At 45.8% G+C, this 14,871-nt stretch overlaps 1 protein-coding gene across 1 annotated transcript in view; it reads left to right on the top strand.

Annotated features, from left to right (window-relative positions):
• Positions 1-13,103, top strand: part of BNIP1 (BCL2 interacting protein 1) — a 175,145-nt gene extending 162,042 nt beyond the window's left edge. Inside the window, exon 5 of the mRNA XM_009285748.2 lies at positions 12,862-13,103. Within this exon, the coding sequence (XP_009284023.1) occupies positions 12,862-12,897 (36 nt within the window). The 3' untranslated portion in view covers positions 12,898-13,103. The remainder of the gene's footprint in view (positions 1-12,861) is intronic.
• The last annotated feature ends 1,768 nt before the right edge of the window (positions 13,104-14,871 follow it).

The raw sequence follows: 14,871 nt of genomic DNA on the forward strand, positions 1-14,871 counted from the left end.
CGTACTGAGCAGGCAGCATGAAGCTTCTAGCGGTCCCATGTGTGTTTTCCTGCTTCCCTTCAGAGTATAACTGCCCCTTTAGAAAAGAGCCTCCAGCTTAGTATAAGTTTCTCATTACTTTGTAGGGGTTCTTCCTTGTAGGGCCCTTAAAGCAGGATTAACTAGCAATGGATGGCACAGTTCCCTTCGTACATAGTGATCTAGCTCTACATTCAAACAGGCACAGGGCTATTGCTATTGCTTCTTATTTTCTGCCAAGTGCCAAAGAGGGGTCGATGTGACCCAGTGTAAATGCTTGGTCCATCTTGGAATGGATGTTATGGGCTAAACTATGGTTTGCCATTTGTTCCTCCCTATTATCTATACAATGCCAGGTCCCCTCTGAGCCATCTCCTTGGGGAAATTGTTAATTTTCTCTTACTGGGTGGCATCAGTTTGGTTTTTAGTACGGGTTTCCTCTATTTTACTGGCAACTTCCAAAGCCAGCATGGAGTGGGAGAAGCGCCTCAGGAATCCAGTTGGGATGTGCTGCCTGGCAGGATGAATATTTTCATGGTCCCAGCAGACAATGGGACGTGCTGGTCTGTCTCGCCAAGGCAGAGAGGAAGCGGCAGCTGACTGCGGTGCTCCAGACATACCCCCAGTGCTCTGTGGGCTCCTCCTCCTGCCACTTAAATGCTTTTGGTGTCAGGATGAGACCTATGAGGATGCTGGGATCTTGCTCCACAGGTTTTGCACAGCAAATTTATCAAAGCTTAAGCATGAGGCTTGCACTTTCCTTTTTTCTAACTACCTTTTGATCTGGGGGTAAGGAGAACAGGGAGGGGAAGATGAGTCTGCTCCAAGACTTGCAAAGATTTGGGCCACCAGCATTAATTCTTACTGATGTAATACGGTGACTCTAAAATTTGCAGGAGGATTGGCAACCATGAGGCCAGGGCTGCAGCACAGAGTAGTCTGGTTTGCTTGGGAAGCACAAACAACAGGTTTTAACACAGCTGAAGGAAAGGCAAACATCTGTAAATGTGCTCTCCTATCCTGAAAGGAGTGCTGTGCTTGGCAAAAAGGGTTAATGTTGTAAATATATCTTTGTGTGTGACCCTGATGCACGTAACAGGTGGGGGTCAGTCAATTGTGCTTATTTCAAGGGACATCTAAATGGATGCTTCTGGACTAGCCTGAGGGGATTATCAGAGGAAAAAAGTAGTGTGTATGAGACAGAGAAATTCTGGGAATCCATCCAAACAGGTAAGAAAAAGGATCAAATGAAACTCTCATCAGATGGCTGTTTCTGACCTCAACTGCTTCATCTTGCAGGTATGCAAACTTCCAGTTGTGGGAGAGATACAGCAGTAGTTTTAAGCTCTTCTTTTATTTTCCCATCAATTTCTGTACTGGCCTATCAGCCCCTGTGTCAACATCACCACTTCTAACACTTCTCTTCAAATTTGCAATCGCAGTCATAGGCTATTTCCAGGATAAGAAAAGGGGTGGGGAGCATCCTCTAGCAGCACCAAGCTAATAGAATATATTGGTGCTTGTACTGTGGGTTATTTAATGAGGAACATGGCCTGATTATCTGGTTTCTTGAGGAGTATTGACCCATACAACAGCTAGGAGAGTTTTCTTTTAGTACCTGTTCTTCTATGTCAAAAAATACAGGTTTTGGCTGTGAGCTCTCACTTAAACTCATGTTCTCTGCTGGATAAATTCAGGATAGTCCTTAGGGAGCTGAAGGCGAGCTACGGAGCTGTGAGAGAAGAAGGGGCTGACATTCCTTATCTTGAAAGCAGTAGCCCTTTCTGGGTGGGAATGGCTGGGGTTGTGGTACTGAGAATAGGACTGTGTACTGCTGGGCTTCTTTAGGGCAAGAAGGGATTCCTTGTATCGGAAAGGGAGAAGGGGAAGCTGGAGGGAGGCGAGTCTGGTTACTGCTAACAGAGTCCCCTTTTGCTGCAGTCAGAGGATCTCGTTACAGAGAAAACATCCCTGGCTGTGCTGGGGGTTGTGTTACAGACACGGGGGACCCCTCCTTTCTGAGCTGGGTCCGATTTCTGTTGGCACAAGTTCTTGGTTGTCCCAGATAAACCTTTGTCATGAGTTGTGCTGGCACCGAGCAAAGCCTCAGGACACAGTCGTTGGGAGCTGAAAGGGCTCCTGAGCCTGTTGAGTGCCCACCTGCAAGATGGGGTTTTCCCTCCCTGCCAGCAGATCGTGTAACGGAGCAAGGAAGCGCTTGGTTTTGCCCTGCTTTTGGATGGGGTGGACAGTCAACCTGTGGCTGTTTTATAGCTCAGAAAGGGAGAACCATAGGGCAGCATCCAGCTCCCGGGTTGCTCCAACCATTTCAGGCCAGCGTGTTTCTGAGAGATGGCCTGGGAAGAAGAGCTCTCCCGGAGACCATGAGAAAGCACGGCCAACTGTGCCCCGTCCTCTTGCCCATCCCATCACTCCTGTCCCAGTTCCCTAATTCTGGACAGAAACATGGCTGTTGCATTAAGGAGATTCAAGGATTACATTTTAAGTGTTAAGACTGAAAAACACACAACTAACTATGTCTTGAATGCCAGCCTGTGATACACCCTACCAAGGACAGTGACTGTGCAATGTGAAGCAATTGAGGGGAGGAGGAGGAGGTCACAAGCCTTTGCATGGGTTTGTGGCCATTCAGAGCAGCTAAGCTGCAGTCATCTCTGTCTCCTGAGAACCAAGCGCTAACCTGTTTCTTTCTAAGACAGACCAAAAAAAAACCCTTATGTTTTTATTCAAGAACAGCAGAGGTGAGGAGAGGAGGAGGGCAGATATTCATGGCTGCTGCTGTTCAGGCTCTTGTGCCTTTGGGATCTCCTCCTGCTGTTTGCTTCTCTTGTCAGCAGTTCCCATGTGCTGTGGACTCTTTCTTTCACGTGGAACATGCTGCATCCATCCTAGGTTCTGAATCCCATCCTGAAGGCAAACAGCTTTTCCATGGGCAAAGCTACATAAAGAGGTTTTGGGTGGGAGGAGTAGTCCTTGAGTGTCATAATTTGGTTTCTCCTAAAAATCGGAAAAAAATTGCCCTTTATTCTGAATCTCGCTTTGTATCGTTAGGCTTCTGTTCAACACAGGCACTATGTGCCTTTGCTGTTATCAAGAGGAGAATTCCAGGTATAGACCTGTTCAGTTCAGTAAATATACTCCCTGATTTTTTTAGCATTCCTAAAATACAGGCAATATGTCATTGTCAGGAGACAGTGATTCTCTTTAGTTCCGTGAGCAGACTCTGATTACCTGAAAAGTTTTCTTTGGAAGAAATTATTTGAGGGAAGGAGAAGCAACATTATAAAGGATTATAAAGCAGGTACGATCTTCCTATCCACTGATGTAGGAAGCTAGTATGTCGTATGTGTGAAAACAAATGAGAATTTAACAAGAGGAGAGTATAATGCCTCAAGAGATGTTTTGGTTGCTACACAACCAGAAGCCCAGGACCTCCAAAATACTCTAAAGCATAATATTTTTCCCTATTCTTTCAAAAAATAAGCAAGGTCTCCTTTTTAACATCCAATCCAGAGGTTATCCAGTGCTGTCTTGCAAGTTGAAACTGCAGGTTATATGTTACCTGGTCTTACATAGTTGTCTGTTGCACAATTTTCAATCAAATTGAGGGAAAGGAAATAAAATGCTGAGATTATTTTTTTAAAAGAAATATTATTCCCTGGCAGTGTGCTTAGTCTTTGCACTTTCTGATTTGCTGCTACCCTTGAGACGTGAGGTCCAAGAAATCGGGGCTTTGTGATGGGTAAAAGGTGGCGTTATCTTATTCCTAAGGAAAGGACAGTCTTGAGACACCTGTCCAAACCTGCTAAGATGAGTTCAAATGATAAAGAATGACAAAGTGTATTGATAAAGTGTACTTACGCACTTGTGCACCATTCCTTTAAAGGGATGTAGCAATGCCATTGTGACAGCACGCAGGGAAGGGATGCGATACTTTTTTCAAAGTGATGATAACTTTTGTTTAAAAAAAAAAAAAAAAAATGCTGTCCTGGAGGTGGTGGATCTGTGATAAGGACCCGTGGGCAGTGAAGCTGCTGAAAGTGATAGTTCACAGCAGTACCAGACCTGATAGTGAGCAGGGTTTGAGGCACGTCTCCACTTGCTTCTGGGTGAAGCCCTTCAGCCAGGTGCAAGGACTGATGAGGTCTCACTTCCAGAGACAGCTGAGTGTTGTCGCTGAAGCTGTCATCAGATGTGGACCTGCAGACAGCAGGTCGGGCGGCATATTTCTAAGCTGCTGCTGGAGCTGCTGACTCCAAGGACAAGGTGATATGGTAGCACAAGATACTTGCTTTGTGGTGTTGCAAGTCAAGTTATGTTTATCCTCTTGGAAAAATTCCCAGCCCACCAGGAGTCATTTCTGAGTAACAGCACCCCTTAATCTGTCTTCATTCCCTCTATAATTTTACACTTATTTAGCTTCATCCAAATAAAACCCTTCGGTTGCTTAAGTAACGATTGATGAGGCTTCCCATCTCTGCTGGGAAATAAATATTATAATCTCCCTTTCTAAACAAGCAAACTGTCCGTTGGTGAGACAAATAACTTCTCAAGTGAGGGAGAACCAGGTCTGATAACAGATGCACTGCCGGTGCCCTGAACCAACAGATACCATCACTTCATCTCTGTAAAACCCCCAGTGAGGACAGACACCAGCACTTCCCCAACGAGCTCATGCCGATGGGCTGGTTGCAGTGCGGGGAGCATGTCTGGGCCAACTGTGGAAGGGGATGAACCAGCCCTGATCCCCGATGGCGTAGATGTGAGCAGTTCTTGTGCATTCCTGGTGGTGTGTTGGGAAATGCTTGTAAAAACGGAATACTCCAGAGATGCCACTGAGTACGGACTGTAATATCTGCAGAATCTGGTGTTGTCAGCAAGCTATAAAACATCCCCACTAGTTTGCTAGCAGCTGCTCCCAATTTAAAATTTGCCAAAGGTATACAAACATAGAGGCTGATGGCATGGCACAGCACCTTGCGCTGCCGCTTGCTCGAGCTGTGTTTGTTCAAAACAGACGGTGGGATGGTGAAGCTGGGACACTGCTCAAATGGAAGGACTTCGCTCGGGGACTTTTCCAAGCATTTCTTTTTCATCATCAGATAATCACGATGTAACCACTTCCCCTTGGCACTGGAAAAGTACAGCATGTATTCTTCATCTGATGATCTGCAGTGCTCCTGAAATGAGGGTTGTGCCATGCTTTTGTGGGACTAGACTGTATTATCCAGAACTGGGCTGAGCTTGCATGGACTTCAGAGCAGCTGGGCCTGTTTTTCACCCGCTGTGAAAAATATCAAGAGAAGTTGCAAGAGAAGTCCCTTGTATTGTGTTTCCTGAACACTACAGAGCTGCAGTCTTGGAAGGAAAGGAGTGAAGCCAGCTGTGCTCTGCGGGCGCTCACCAAGAATAGCTGAGCGCTGGATGGGAGCAGCAGCAGCAGTGTCTGTGTGGAGTACAGGGGCTGTTGCAGATAGTCATCAGATTTGCTATTCCCGAATCCTAGACGTAATGATGTTAAAGATAGCTGAGCTTTTAAAGATGCCTTCTGGGGAGGGCTCACTGCTTCACACTTGCATATTTTTTGCCTTGATTACACAGAACAAATTGCATTGGTTGGGCAAGCAAGGGAAAGGTTTGGAGGCTATCACATAGGCAACACCTGAACCAAATTCTCCCTCCTAGTTTTACCACCTGAATCCTAAAGCGATAAAGCTGCTTGGGTACAGCTGAGGGAGGAATTCAGCCTCGTTGTACAAAAATCTTTTCTGGTGAGGTGGCTTCCTTTCTGCAGCACAGAAAGGTTGGCAGACGAAATGGGTATTAAATCGATGGCTGTGGCTGACAAACTTGTGCTCTGCCCTGCTGGCATGAGTGTGGTCTCTGGCCATTCCCCCCACCCGGGGGAAAGATGTCAGGATTTACCTGGAAGATTTTCAGGCTGGTGGAGGAGAGTGGAGCTCAGGGTCCCTGCAGGCAGCACATCTCTGTCAGGGAGCTGCTGGGTTTCACCGTCCTTGGAGGAGGTCACCCCGCTGGTTGGCAGCTCAAGGGGACGATGGGATCCTCCACCAGGCATGATGCTCCTGGGGTCTTGATTGCGTTGCCCCTCTTCCCTCAGAAGCCCACCAAACTCTGCCATTACTGGTGAGCAGCAATGGGGTGGCAGCAGCACTGGCACATGCTGGGCTGGGCTAGGAACAGGAGCTGGGTTTTATGGTTCATAGGAGTAGGATGGTGTAGCACAGGTGAGATAGACCTCCTTTCATCTTCTCCCCCCCGCTTCACAGATGAATCTGCTTGTAATCTTTGCCAGGCTGCTGTCCCTCTTTGACTGATAAAGATGGCATCTCACTCACTGGAGGACTGTTTTACTGGCTTTCTTTTTAAATTGGGAAAACGGCTTTTTGACAAGAAAAAAAAAAAAGGGAAATTTTTGAAGAAATTTTTGTCACCCTTCCAAATGTTGTTCCTTTTTATAAAAGTTCCCCAATTTTGATGAAAGATACAAATACAACTGGGAAATATTTGTTTCTTTGAGAACTTTTAATGGAGAATAACAAAAGTTGTTTTGTTGGTTTTGGTTTTAGCAGCTTCAGAAACAAGGCAAATCATGGGATTTGAGTGGGGAGGTCAGTTTTCTTCATGTTTTGATTCTAAAACATTGGACCTAATTTTGTTTGCCGTCTCTATTAGTGATGCGGAAGAGATGGGCAAACTGCACAATAACTGAAATTTCCAGCCAGTACTAAACTAGGGGAGGCACTGTGAAGGGTGGTGAGGAGAGAGACATGGTAGGATAAGACTTAACGAAATCAAACTGCATGAGCAGGAAATGTAAAGTGAATTTTAAAAAAATGGAAATACTGGGGGGGGGAAAAAAAAGGGAAGGAGTCATCCTAACTTCAAAACTTATGGCTCTGGTAGTCAGAACTACTTAGAAAGCATGAAGAGGACTAGGAGTGACAGTGTGAACTTGCTCTACAGTTTTTGGCTGATGACACAGGCATGAAATCTTGTACAAAAGAAAACTAGCTGTGGGCTACACTTGTGGATGACATGAAAGACATGGCTGTGCAGCTCTGTCCATGAACCTCAGCTATGAATGCGGCTTCTTTCTAAGCCACTGCATTCAATATATGCAGCAGTGTATTGGTCACAGTCTGGACACAGCCCTTGGATGAAAAATTTGAAAGGAAAGTAGTTAAAGCGGAAGAAGCTGCTTCATATGAATGTCTGGAAGACCGAAATCTAATACTGGCCTAATCTCTTACATCCCCGTCACAGTGTCTGGGCTGGCTCTTGCTGCCGTGCGCCGTGCTGGACAGCCATCTAGAGGTATGGCTGTGCTGGGAAAGGGGAAGCGTTTTGGGTTGCTCAGATGTGGTGCAGGACGGTGTGAGGGCAGGAAGGGACCTTGGGAGCATCAGGATACATTACTGAGCAAGGAACCTGCTAGTGGCACAGGAGCATCCGCTGCCAGTGGTGAAATTCTTAACAAAAGTGTCAACACAGGGAAGACCAAAACTGGTCTGAGGCATAGACTGTGGCTCTTCAGAGTTATAGGGCCAAGAACTGGCCTGACTGAGGTACAAAAGTAGTTCCTGGGTAGAGCTGGTGCTGCTTTTAGGATGTGTCTTTTCCTTAGGCAGATGCCAAGTGTGGTGAGTTAGACCTCAGAAGACTATGGCTGGGCTAATAATACATTTAAAAGCTAAGGCCAAAATTTCAGGTCTTGAAGAAAGGTAGGAGAACGTATGTGGGACATTTTGCAAAATTTAAAGCTGGCAGAAATGCTTTCAAGAAAAGAAAACTTACTCTGGATGGTGAGTCCTGGTCCTCACCTAGTCTCTACCAGGCTTTGGCTCTTCTTCCTTGATAGGAACTTCACTGATTCATCCCAGAATCTGACCCTGATGGTAGAGCCTGGCTTTTCCCCTTTGCTCTTTGCAAACCAAAGATGTTTGGGAAGTGTAAAAGAGTAGTGCAAACCCTAGGAATTATTGTCATCCATCTGAAGGACCAAATTAGGGCTGACAAGTCCAGTCAGACCAAGGGTCTTCTAGTACCTCATGTTGTAGAGTGGAGCCACCTCAATCTCAGGACTGTCCTGGCACTGGTGTAGTCCCAAGAGTACGCTGGGGTTGCTGCCAGTTCTTCCAAGTGCCAGGGGACTCAGGGGAGTGATCTGGCAGTGGGGGAATGCTGAGGGGCAGGTACACCGAGCCACTGTAACATGGGTCAGTAGCTTTTTTCCCCTTTTTTAATCATTCGGGGGATTTTTTCCTTCAGAAAAGATCTTTGAGATATTATGTATTTTTCAGCATTCACAATTTTTTTACTTTGTTTAAAAATGATTTAGCTGTAAGTATAAAAAAAGATAACTCAGGAATGGCCTGGGGTTAGGAGTAGTTGTGTGTCCCATTACTCAGCTGAGCATTTCGCCTTTCCAGTGATATAAAATTTCCTGGAGATAGCTGGCTTATGAGTCAAGGCTGAACATCATCTGCAGATCATCAAACCTGTCAGCCCAGTGCTGCTTTGTGCAGAAGGAACTGGTGACTGGCTGGGAGGTGTTAACAGATGAGTGAAAGATGGTTGTCCCAGCCTGCGCAGAGGGGGGACTTCAGGAGGGCGGTGACTTCTCAGGCAGATGACATGGTCAAATATGCACGCAATGTGCGCCGCAAAATACGACTTTAGTCACATTTCAACCCCACAGAGATGAGGTGTGCGTCAGTGCTGTTCTTTATGCAGCCACAAAAAATTTCCGTGTAACTAACTGAGGCAGATGAGCGAGCCGCGTTCTGGAAAGGCTCTGTGAGCTGGCGCACCAGTGCACCTGGAGCAGCTGCAAAGACCCAGCCGGTCAGTCAGTTACTTCTGTTAACGAAGTAGGTTCAGGATTCAGAGGGTGTGTCATGGACCTCAAATGAACCTCCACCATTCGTTGCCCAAAGTCATCCAACAGCTTCCAGATAGCCCCTCTCGCGCAAAACGTGGTCCACGTCAGGATCTGAGGATCAGCTGGTTGGCACTGCTGTGGGACGCTCTCGACTCTCAGAAAATATAGCGAAGCTGATACAGCTCCCCAAATAGGGGCACTATTATGGAACTTCTCCCCTGGCTTGGAGAGAAACTCTCTCTCCTTCTCTTTGAAATACTCTCAGCATGGAGGTTATGAGATAAAGCAGACATAGGCTTGCCCCTAAGCATGCAGCGTTGGAGCTAATATAGGAACTAACTTTCAGGGGCGTTATGTTAGTCTCTCCACTATTCAGAAGGGGCTGTCTGTTTAATCACTGACTTTCAGTGATTTATAGAGGGTTAGTTAAATGTCCGTTAAAGTCAATGGGAGCCTTTTGATGTCAATAGACTTCAGTTAGGCCCACAGTCTGCCCATTCTTGTAGCATCTGGGTACGTGGCAAGCGAAAGCACGAATGATAAAGCAGGCAGTGAAAGTAAGGGAGGGCTGAAAGAAAAAAAGCCTTCACATGAACAAAAGCCTGGCTCAAAGGTACAGTGTTTCTCAGAGCTCTGAAATGCACAAACTGTTGCTTTCTTTTTTGGTTTTTCAATGTTCTATTTTGTTTTTTAACGGACAGTCTGTTCTCGCTGCTGTTATTACTTTTAAGTACTGCAGCCCCCATTGGTTGGGGGTGTTGTAGAAATGACTTCATTAGCATTTATTTAGATGTCTGCCTTAGGAAGCAGCCTTGATTGATGTGCTCATTGTCTGGACTTTCCAAATGACTCTGCGGCTGTACTTATCTCCATTATGCCATTCAGTTTTAAACAACTGTGATGTTTTTGGGTGTGTGTTGGGGTGGGATTTAATCTTCAGAACATTCTTCAAACCTTAATTCTCACAAAGCCAATTCGGGGGGAAGGTTGTTACTGTTTTCCTGTTTTATACGTTGGGGTAATGGATGCAGAGAGGTTAAAAGTGTTACCCCGAGTCAAGTGTAGCGTCCCAGCTGGAATCGGAACAGAGGAGATCCTGACTCCATCCATCCTCAGTGTTGAGGCTGTGCTTCTCTTTTGTATATTCTAGCCTAATGAAGCACAGTTCCTAGATGCTATGTGGACAAGTGAGCCAGTTCAAACAATTACTAGCTGACGCTCTCACCCACACTATTGCAAAGGCCAAAAAATTACTTTTCCAGCAGCAACATGTGAGTGTTTGGATCATCTACAGCCCAGCAGCAGCCACTTCAACCAAGACGTGTTCCTTCACAGTGGACTCTGGGGAGAGAGACCAGGCATCCGTGAAATGTGTGTCATTTAAGGGCAAAAGCCCATTCAAGGATGGCTCCTTGCAGAAGCCAGGCCTATTTTGGCATCTGCAAAAACTCTTGAGAGAGTTTTTCACCTCTGAGTTGCTAAAGCCTGAAAAGACTAGTCTTTTTTTCTATGCTGATGTTTAAATAATAGCAGTAAAAACTCTATACCCAGATACCTTTCTTTATTTTCAAGACTCTTCGGTCATTAATAATACCCCCCTGCTTGAAAACAGTAGGTGGCAAGAAAATAAACTTGAAAGGCTTTTTCCTATGCAAGAGGTTTGTTGCCTCTCCTAAAGCCAGTGGAGTTCTGGACTTCACCTTTTGTAGTCAGCAGAGTTAGAAAACACAAGGGTAACAGACAGGGGAGTGGGGGGATCAACTCCCGACTGCTGGGAGTTTTGATATCAGGAATAATCTCCCTGTTTCACATATAGTTCTTTGCATGACACTGAAGTGGATGTGAAGGGGGCGCAGGCATAGCAATGCTTACACAGGAGTCTCCCGTGGAAAACTTGCTGCTCTAGGAAGCGATGTGACTGAGTGATGGCTCTTGTGGCAGTGAATGGCTGAGTGGCTTAGGAGAGGTTACCAGCCTTCAGCTGCTGAAGTTAGCAAGTCTTAGGGCTAGTTAGTAACGTCTGTGAGCTAACACCAGCCATGGTTTACTGTGGGAGACCCTGCTTTTCTAATGGGATTTACAACTGAGGTACTAACCTGATGAAACAATGAAGATCCCACATTTTGCATACGTTGGGCTATTGCTCTTTTTTTTTTCTTCCTCCTTTTAAATCCATGCTGAGTAGGTTTTGTTTACATTCCCTCCTAAAGCGTTATGGTTTATTTGTGTTAAATGTCTGCTCTTTTCTGCTTCCAGAGGTTTTCTCCCTGGATTTCAGTAAAGGATGAAACAAATTCTACAAATGCAGTCTGATTCTGCAAAATACTGCACGCCTTTGGCCAGCCTTGATTTCGGTGGAGAACAAGGTTATCAGCTGTTTAGCACCTTGCAAGTCTGGAGCCCACATGGGGCTATGAAAAGATCCTATGAAAAAGGAAAAATACATTGTGTTTGCAAGAACTTAATTTATCACAGTATCTTATGTGGCTATTAGTGGAAATTAGCGCAGGATTAGTACCTAGAGAGGAAAAGAGGAGAAAGCAAGTAGATAAGGGACACCTTATATTAGGCACATGTAGCTCAGGCTGTTTCACAGGGGATGGGGACAGCTGAAAAGTCTCACTCTTTCCTGCTGCTGGATCGGATTCCTTTGGTAGAAAGAGGGCAGGGTGCCCCGGGGAAATATCTCAATAGCCCGAGGCCCCCTCTGACATCAGGTCAAATATTCCGGGTCGCATAACTGAAGGCTGCATGATGAAACTCAATACTTCAATGGATCAAGTGCTCCTGCCACATGGAGCTGACGTGCTCCTGCCCTAACGGACTTGGTGCGCTCAGCAGATGCTCAGGGAGAATGGAGGATTCGGCCATGGCTGAGCATGGGGCTCGAGTGGGAATGATGGAGCCGATGGATGAATAAACCTGAGCCGGATTTAGGTTAGCACTGGTGGTCACCAACTGCAAATAGAAGGACAGTGGCGGTGGCAGATGAAACTATGGCTTGGCTGGGATGGAAGGGGAACAGGGAAATAATGTTGTGGTTTGGGGAATAGTTTTCTCTGCTCTATATGGAGCAAGAAAAAAAGCTTGAAAAAAGTGGAAGCCCTGATGTGCCCAAAAGGGGAAAGTACCACTTTCATCTTGTCCAATACCAAAGTCTAAAATTAAAGCCTATTAAACGTCTAGGTCCAGAGAGTGAAAAAAGTAAATATTGTACGTATTTAAATGTGACTGACAGGCATTCCAGTGAAGAGACTCATCCTGCACCAAGGATGTGAAGTGGCCTGTCCCCTCTTCCAGAAAAACAAAGCCCAATGAGTTGCCTCCAAACCCCATTTTCAAAGCTCAAATCCCTTTAAATCAATTTCTGCTGCAGATGTCCAAATAAGCCCCAGTTTCTATCATCTTTTTTTCAGTAAAAGTAGCTTATCCTCTGACATCTGGGAAAGGTGAAGGTGTTGCCAAGCACTGAGCTGTCATAATTGCTGTCATAATTTGCTTTCTGATTGTTTAAAGTCCCATTAGTAAGATTTTGTTCTTCTTTTATGCTTATTACCATCTTCTGCTAGAAATGAGAGAGTGTGCTGATGGGAAGGACTCCCATATTCTGTAGAAGTGGCACATAATGTTTTACAAACTTACTCCTTGCCTGCAGCCCAAAGCGCATTGCAGGCTGAACTCTTTAACATCTTGAAAACTGAAAGCAGTATGGAAAAGTAAGATTGAACGGCGAAACCCAAAGCTACTTTTACTGCAGAATTGCTAATTCACCTAATAAAATGCTCAGAACTCCTAGAACTTTTAAGACCTTCTGAAACTTTATTGTCACTTAGGCTCGCCTCTGATTTGTGTATAAATAAAATTCAGATCTTCAGGATGATATGGTGTCAGCAGTATTAATATGTGTTATTTTGCAGAGTGAGATAAGTGCTGGTGGAATGTGCTGGATGTGAACAGACCGGTCACAGGCGAGGTGCTGCTGCAGCGTGAGCAGTTCCAACCTTCTCCTTTTGAGTCTCCTCCTCCTCATGTTCCTCAGACTTTTTTCTGAAGAACCCTGTTTGGGGCTATCTGTTGCCCATTCAGGCTCTCTTCCCTCCACTGAAACTGGTAAAAGGCTCTCCAGTTATTTCTGATTAAAGTCCTGGGGTTTTGACCAATTCTTTGCTATATATCACTTTGCTGCTTTTCAGTGAGAGCGATTTAATTACTATTATGAGCCAGTATCTTGTAAACTTGTTTCTTTTGGAACCCTTTTCCAGTCCCCAAGAACATTATTTCCATGCCTTTATTTCTCTTGGATGGGCTCTCGCATTGCAAGTGCCCTGGGTTAACGCTTGCAGAAGTTTGAACTGCTGGTTTGGCTGGGAATATTCTCCATTGATCACCTTCCAATAACTCCCAGTGACTCGGTGTCCTGCAGGCTGGTATCTGAGCTCTGCCTTCGCTTCAGTCCAGTTTCATTAGTATCCCTTTGATTTCACTCTTTGCAGTCAAGTAGAAAGCTCTCACAGAGGTAAAGGATGACATACATATTACATCTGCAAAAATTACAAATTATTAATCACAGCTAGATTCAAACCCATAATGGCAGTTCTGTCATCTGTCCTTCTACTGCTTCTCAGAGCTGCTCTCTTCCAGATCCTGAGGCCTCCAGAGTAAAGCTGTCCTTCTGGCTGGGAGACGTTTTTCATCTGGGCATAACAGATGAGGCGCTGAGCTTGAGAGGGGCAGACTGGGGGGTTTTTATCTGTCCTGGTAAGACCAAATTTCAAGGCAGCTAATCATCTCATGAATGCTTCTAATGGTGAGATGACAGATAGTCAAAGCAAACCCAAGATTTGTCCTTAGACTTGGGATAATCCTGTTCGGGAAATCCTACAGGGCCACGTTTCTTTATTACGAGCTTGGAAGATTTCCCTGACTTTGGGATAGTGAGCACTTCTCTCAAATGGCTGTTCACTAGGGATCGACAAACTGCAGAGGGACCTAATATTTCATTGAAAACATACCCAAATGCATGCTTCCCTGAATTTCCTGTGTCTGCAGTATTGGCCAAGAAATCAATTGCCTCTTTATACGGGTGCCTTCAGGGGCTTCATATAGGCTTTGATGTGCTCTCTGCGGTGGTGCCGACTTGCTAGCTCTTGCCCCTAAGGATACCATGGCATGAAGATGGTTCTTCCACATGTGGCAGAACCTCATTCACATGCTTCCTTGGTTTTCACGCACAAATTCCCACTATAACTTACTTCAGGCAGCTCTGCAGGGCAGTGAGGCTTTGGTAGGGACGTGTGACACCCCCCCCCCGGGGTCTGCATGCCAGCCCCAGTGCCGCCCATGAAACCCTGACAGCAAAACCTGCGTTGATACAAAACCTATAAAAACCTGGCTTAACTGACAGGGACCTCACGGTTTACCCACCAAGCCTCCACTTTTTCTTCTGTTTTCTGCGGAGGAGACCGGCTTCCCAAAACACATGATTTGTGAGAAAATTTGATTTGAGAGTCAGATAAATGTTTTACTTTCCACCCAAAAAGCACTGCGGCTTTTGGGAGAGCTGTGTTCTGGGGTGACCGACTGCGTTTCAGCCCCTCGTTGTCCTCAGCAGCACCACAGTGAGGGTGGTGCCAAATGGCAAATAGCAGGGTCTTGGGGACAGAGTTTGGTTTACGTCTGAAAAACTGTGATTTTATGGCCCTCTGAAAAAAAACAAAAAAAACCTCACGTCGTGATTGATGCCTCAGGGTTGTCTTTTTCATAAAACGCTTTTTCACCTGTTTGCCCTGCCCTTTGCAGAGGGTAACCTGTGGGCTGGGGAAGCTGCTGTCTGCCCCGGAGCCAAGCTTTGCAAACCCGCTGTCCCGGGGCTGCTGGCAAGGGCAGGCGGGGGGGGACGTTCCACAAAACCAGGGGGTAAAAAAAAC

The sequence above is a fragment of the Aptenodytes forsteri genome, unplaced genomic scaffold (assembly GCF_000699145.1).
Source record: "Aptenodytes forsteri isolate BGI_AS27 unplaced genomic scaffold, ASM69914v1 Scaffold54, whole genome shotgun sequence".
NCBI lineage: Eukaryota > Metazoa > Chordata > Aves > Sphenisciformes > Spheniscidae > Aptenodytes > Aptenodytes forsteri.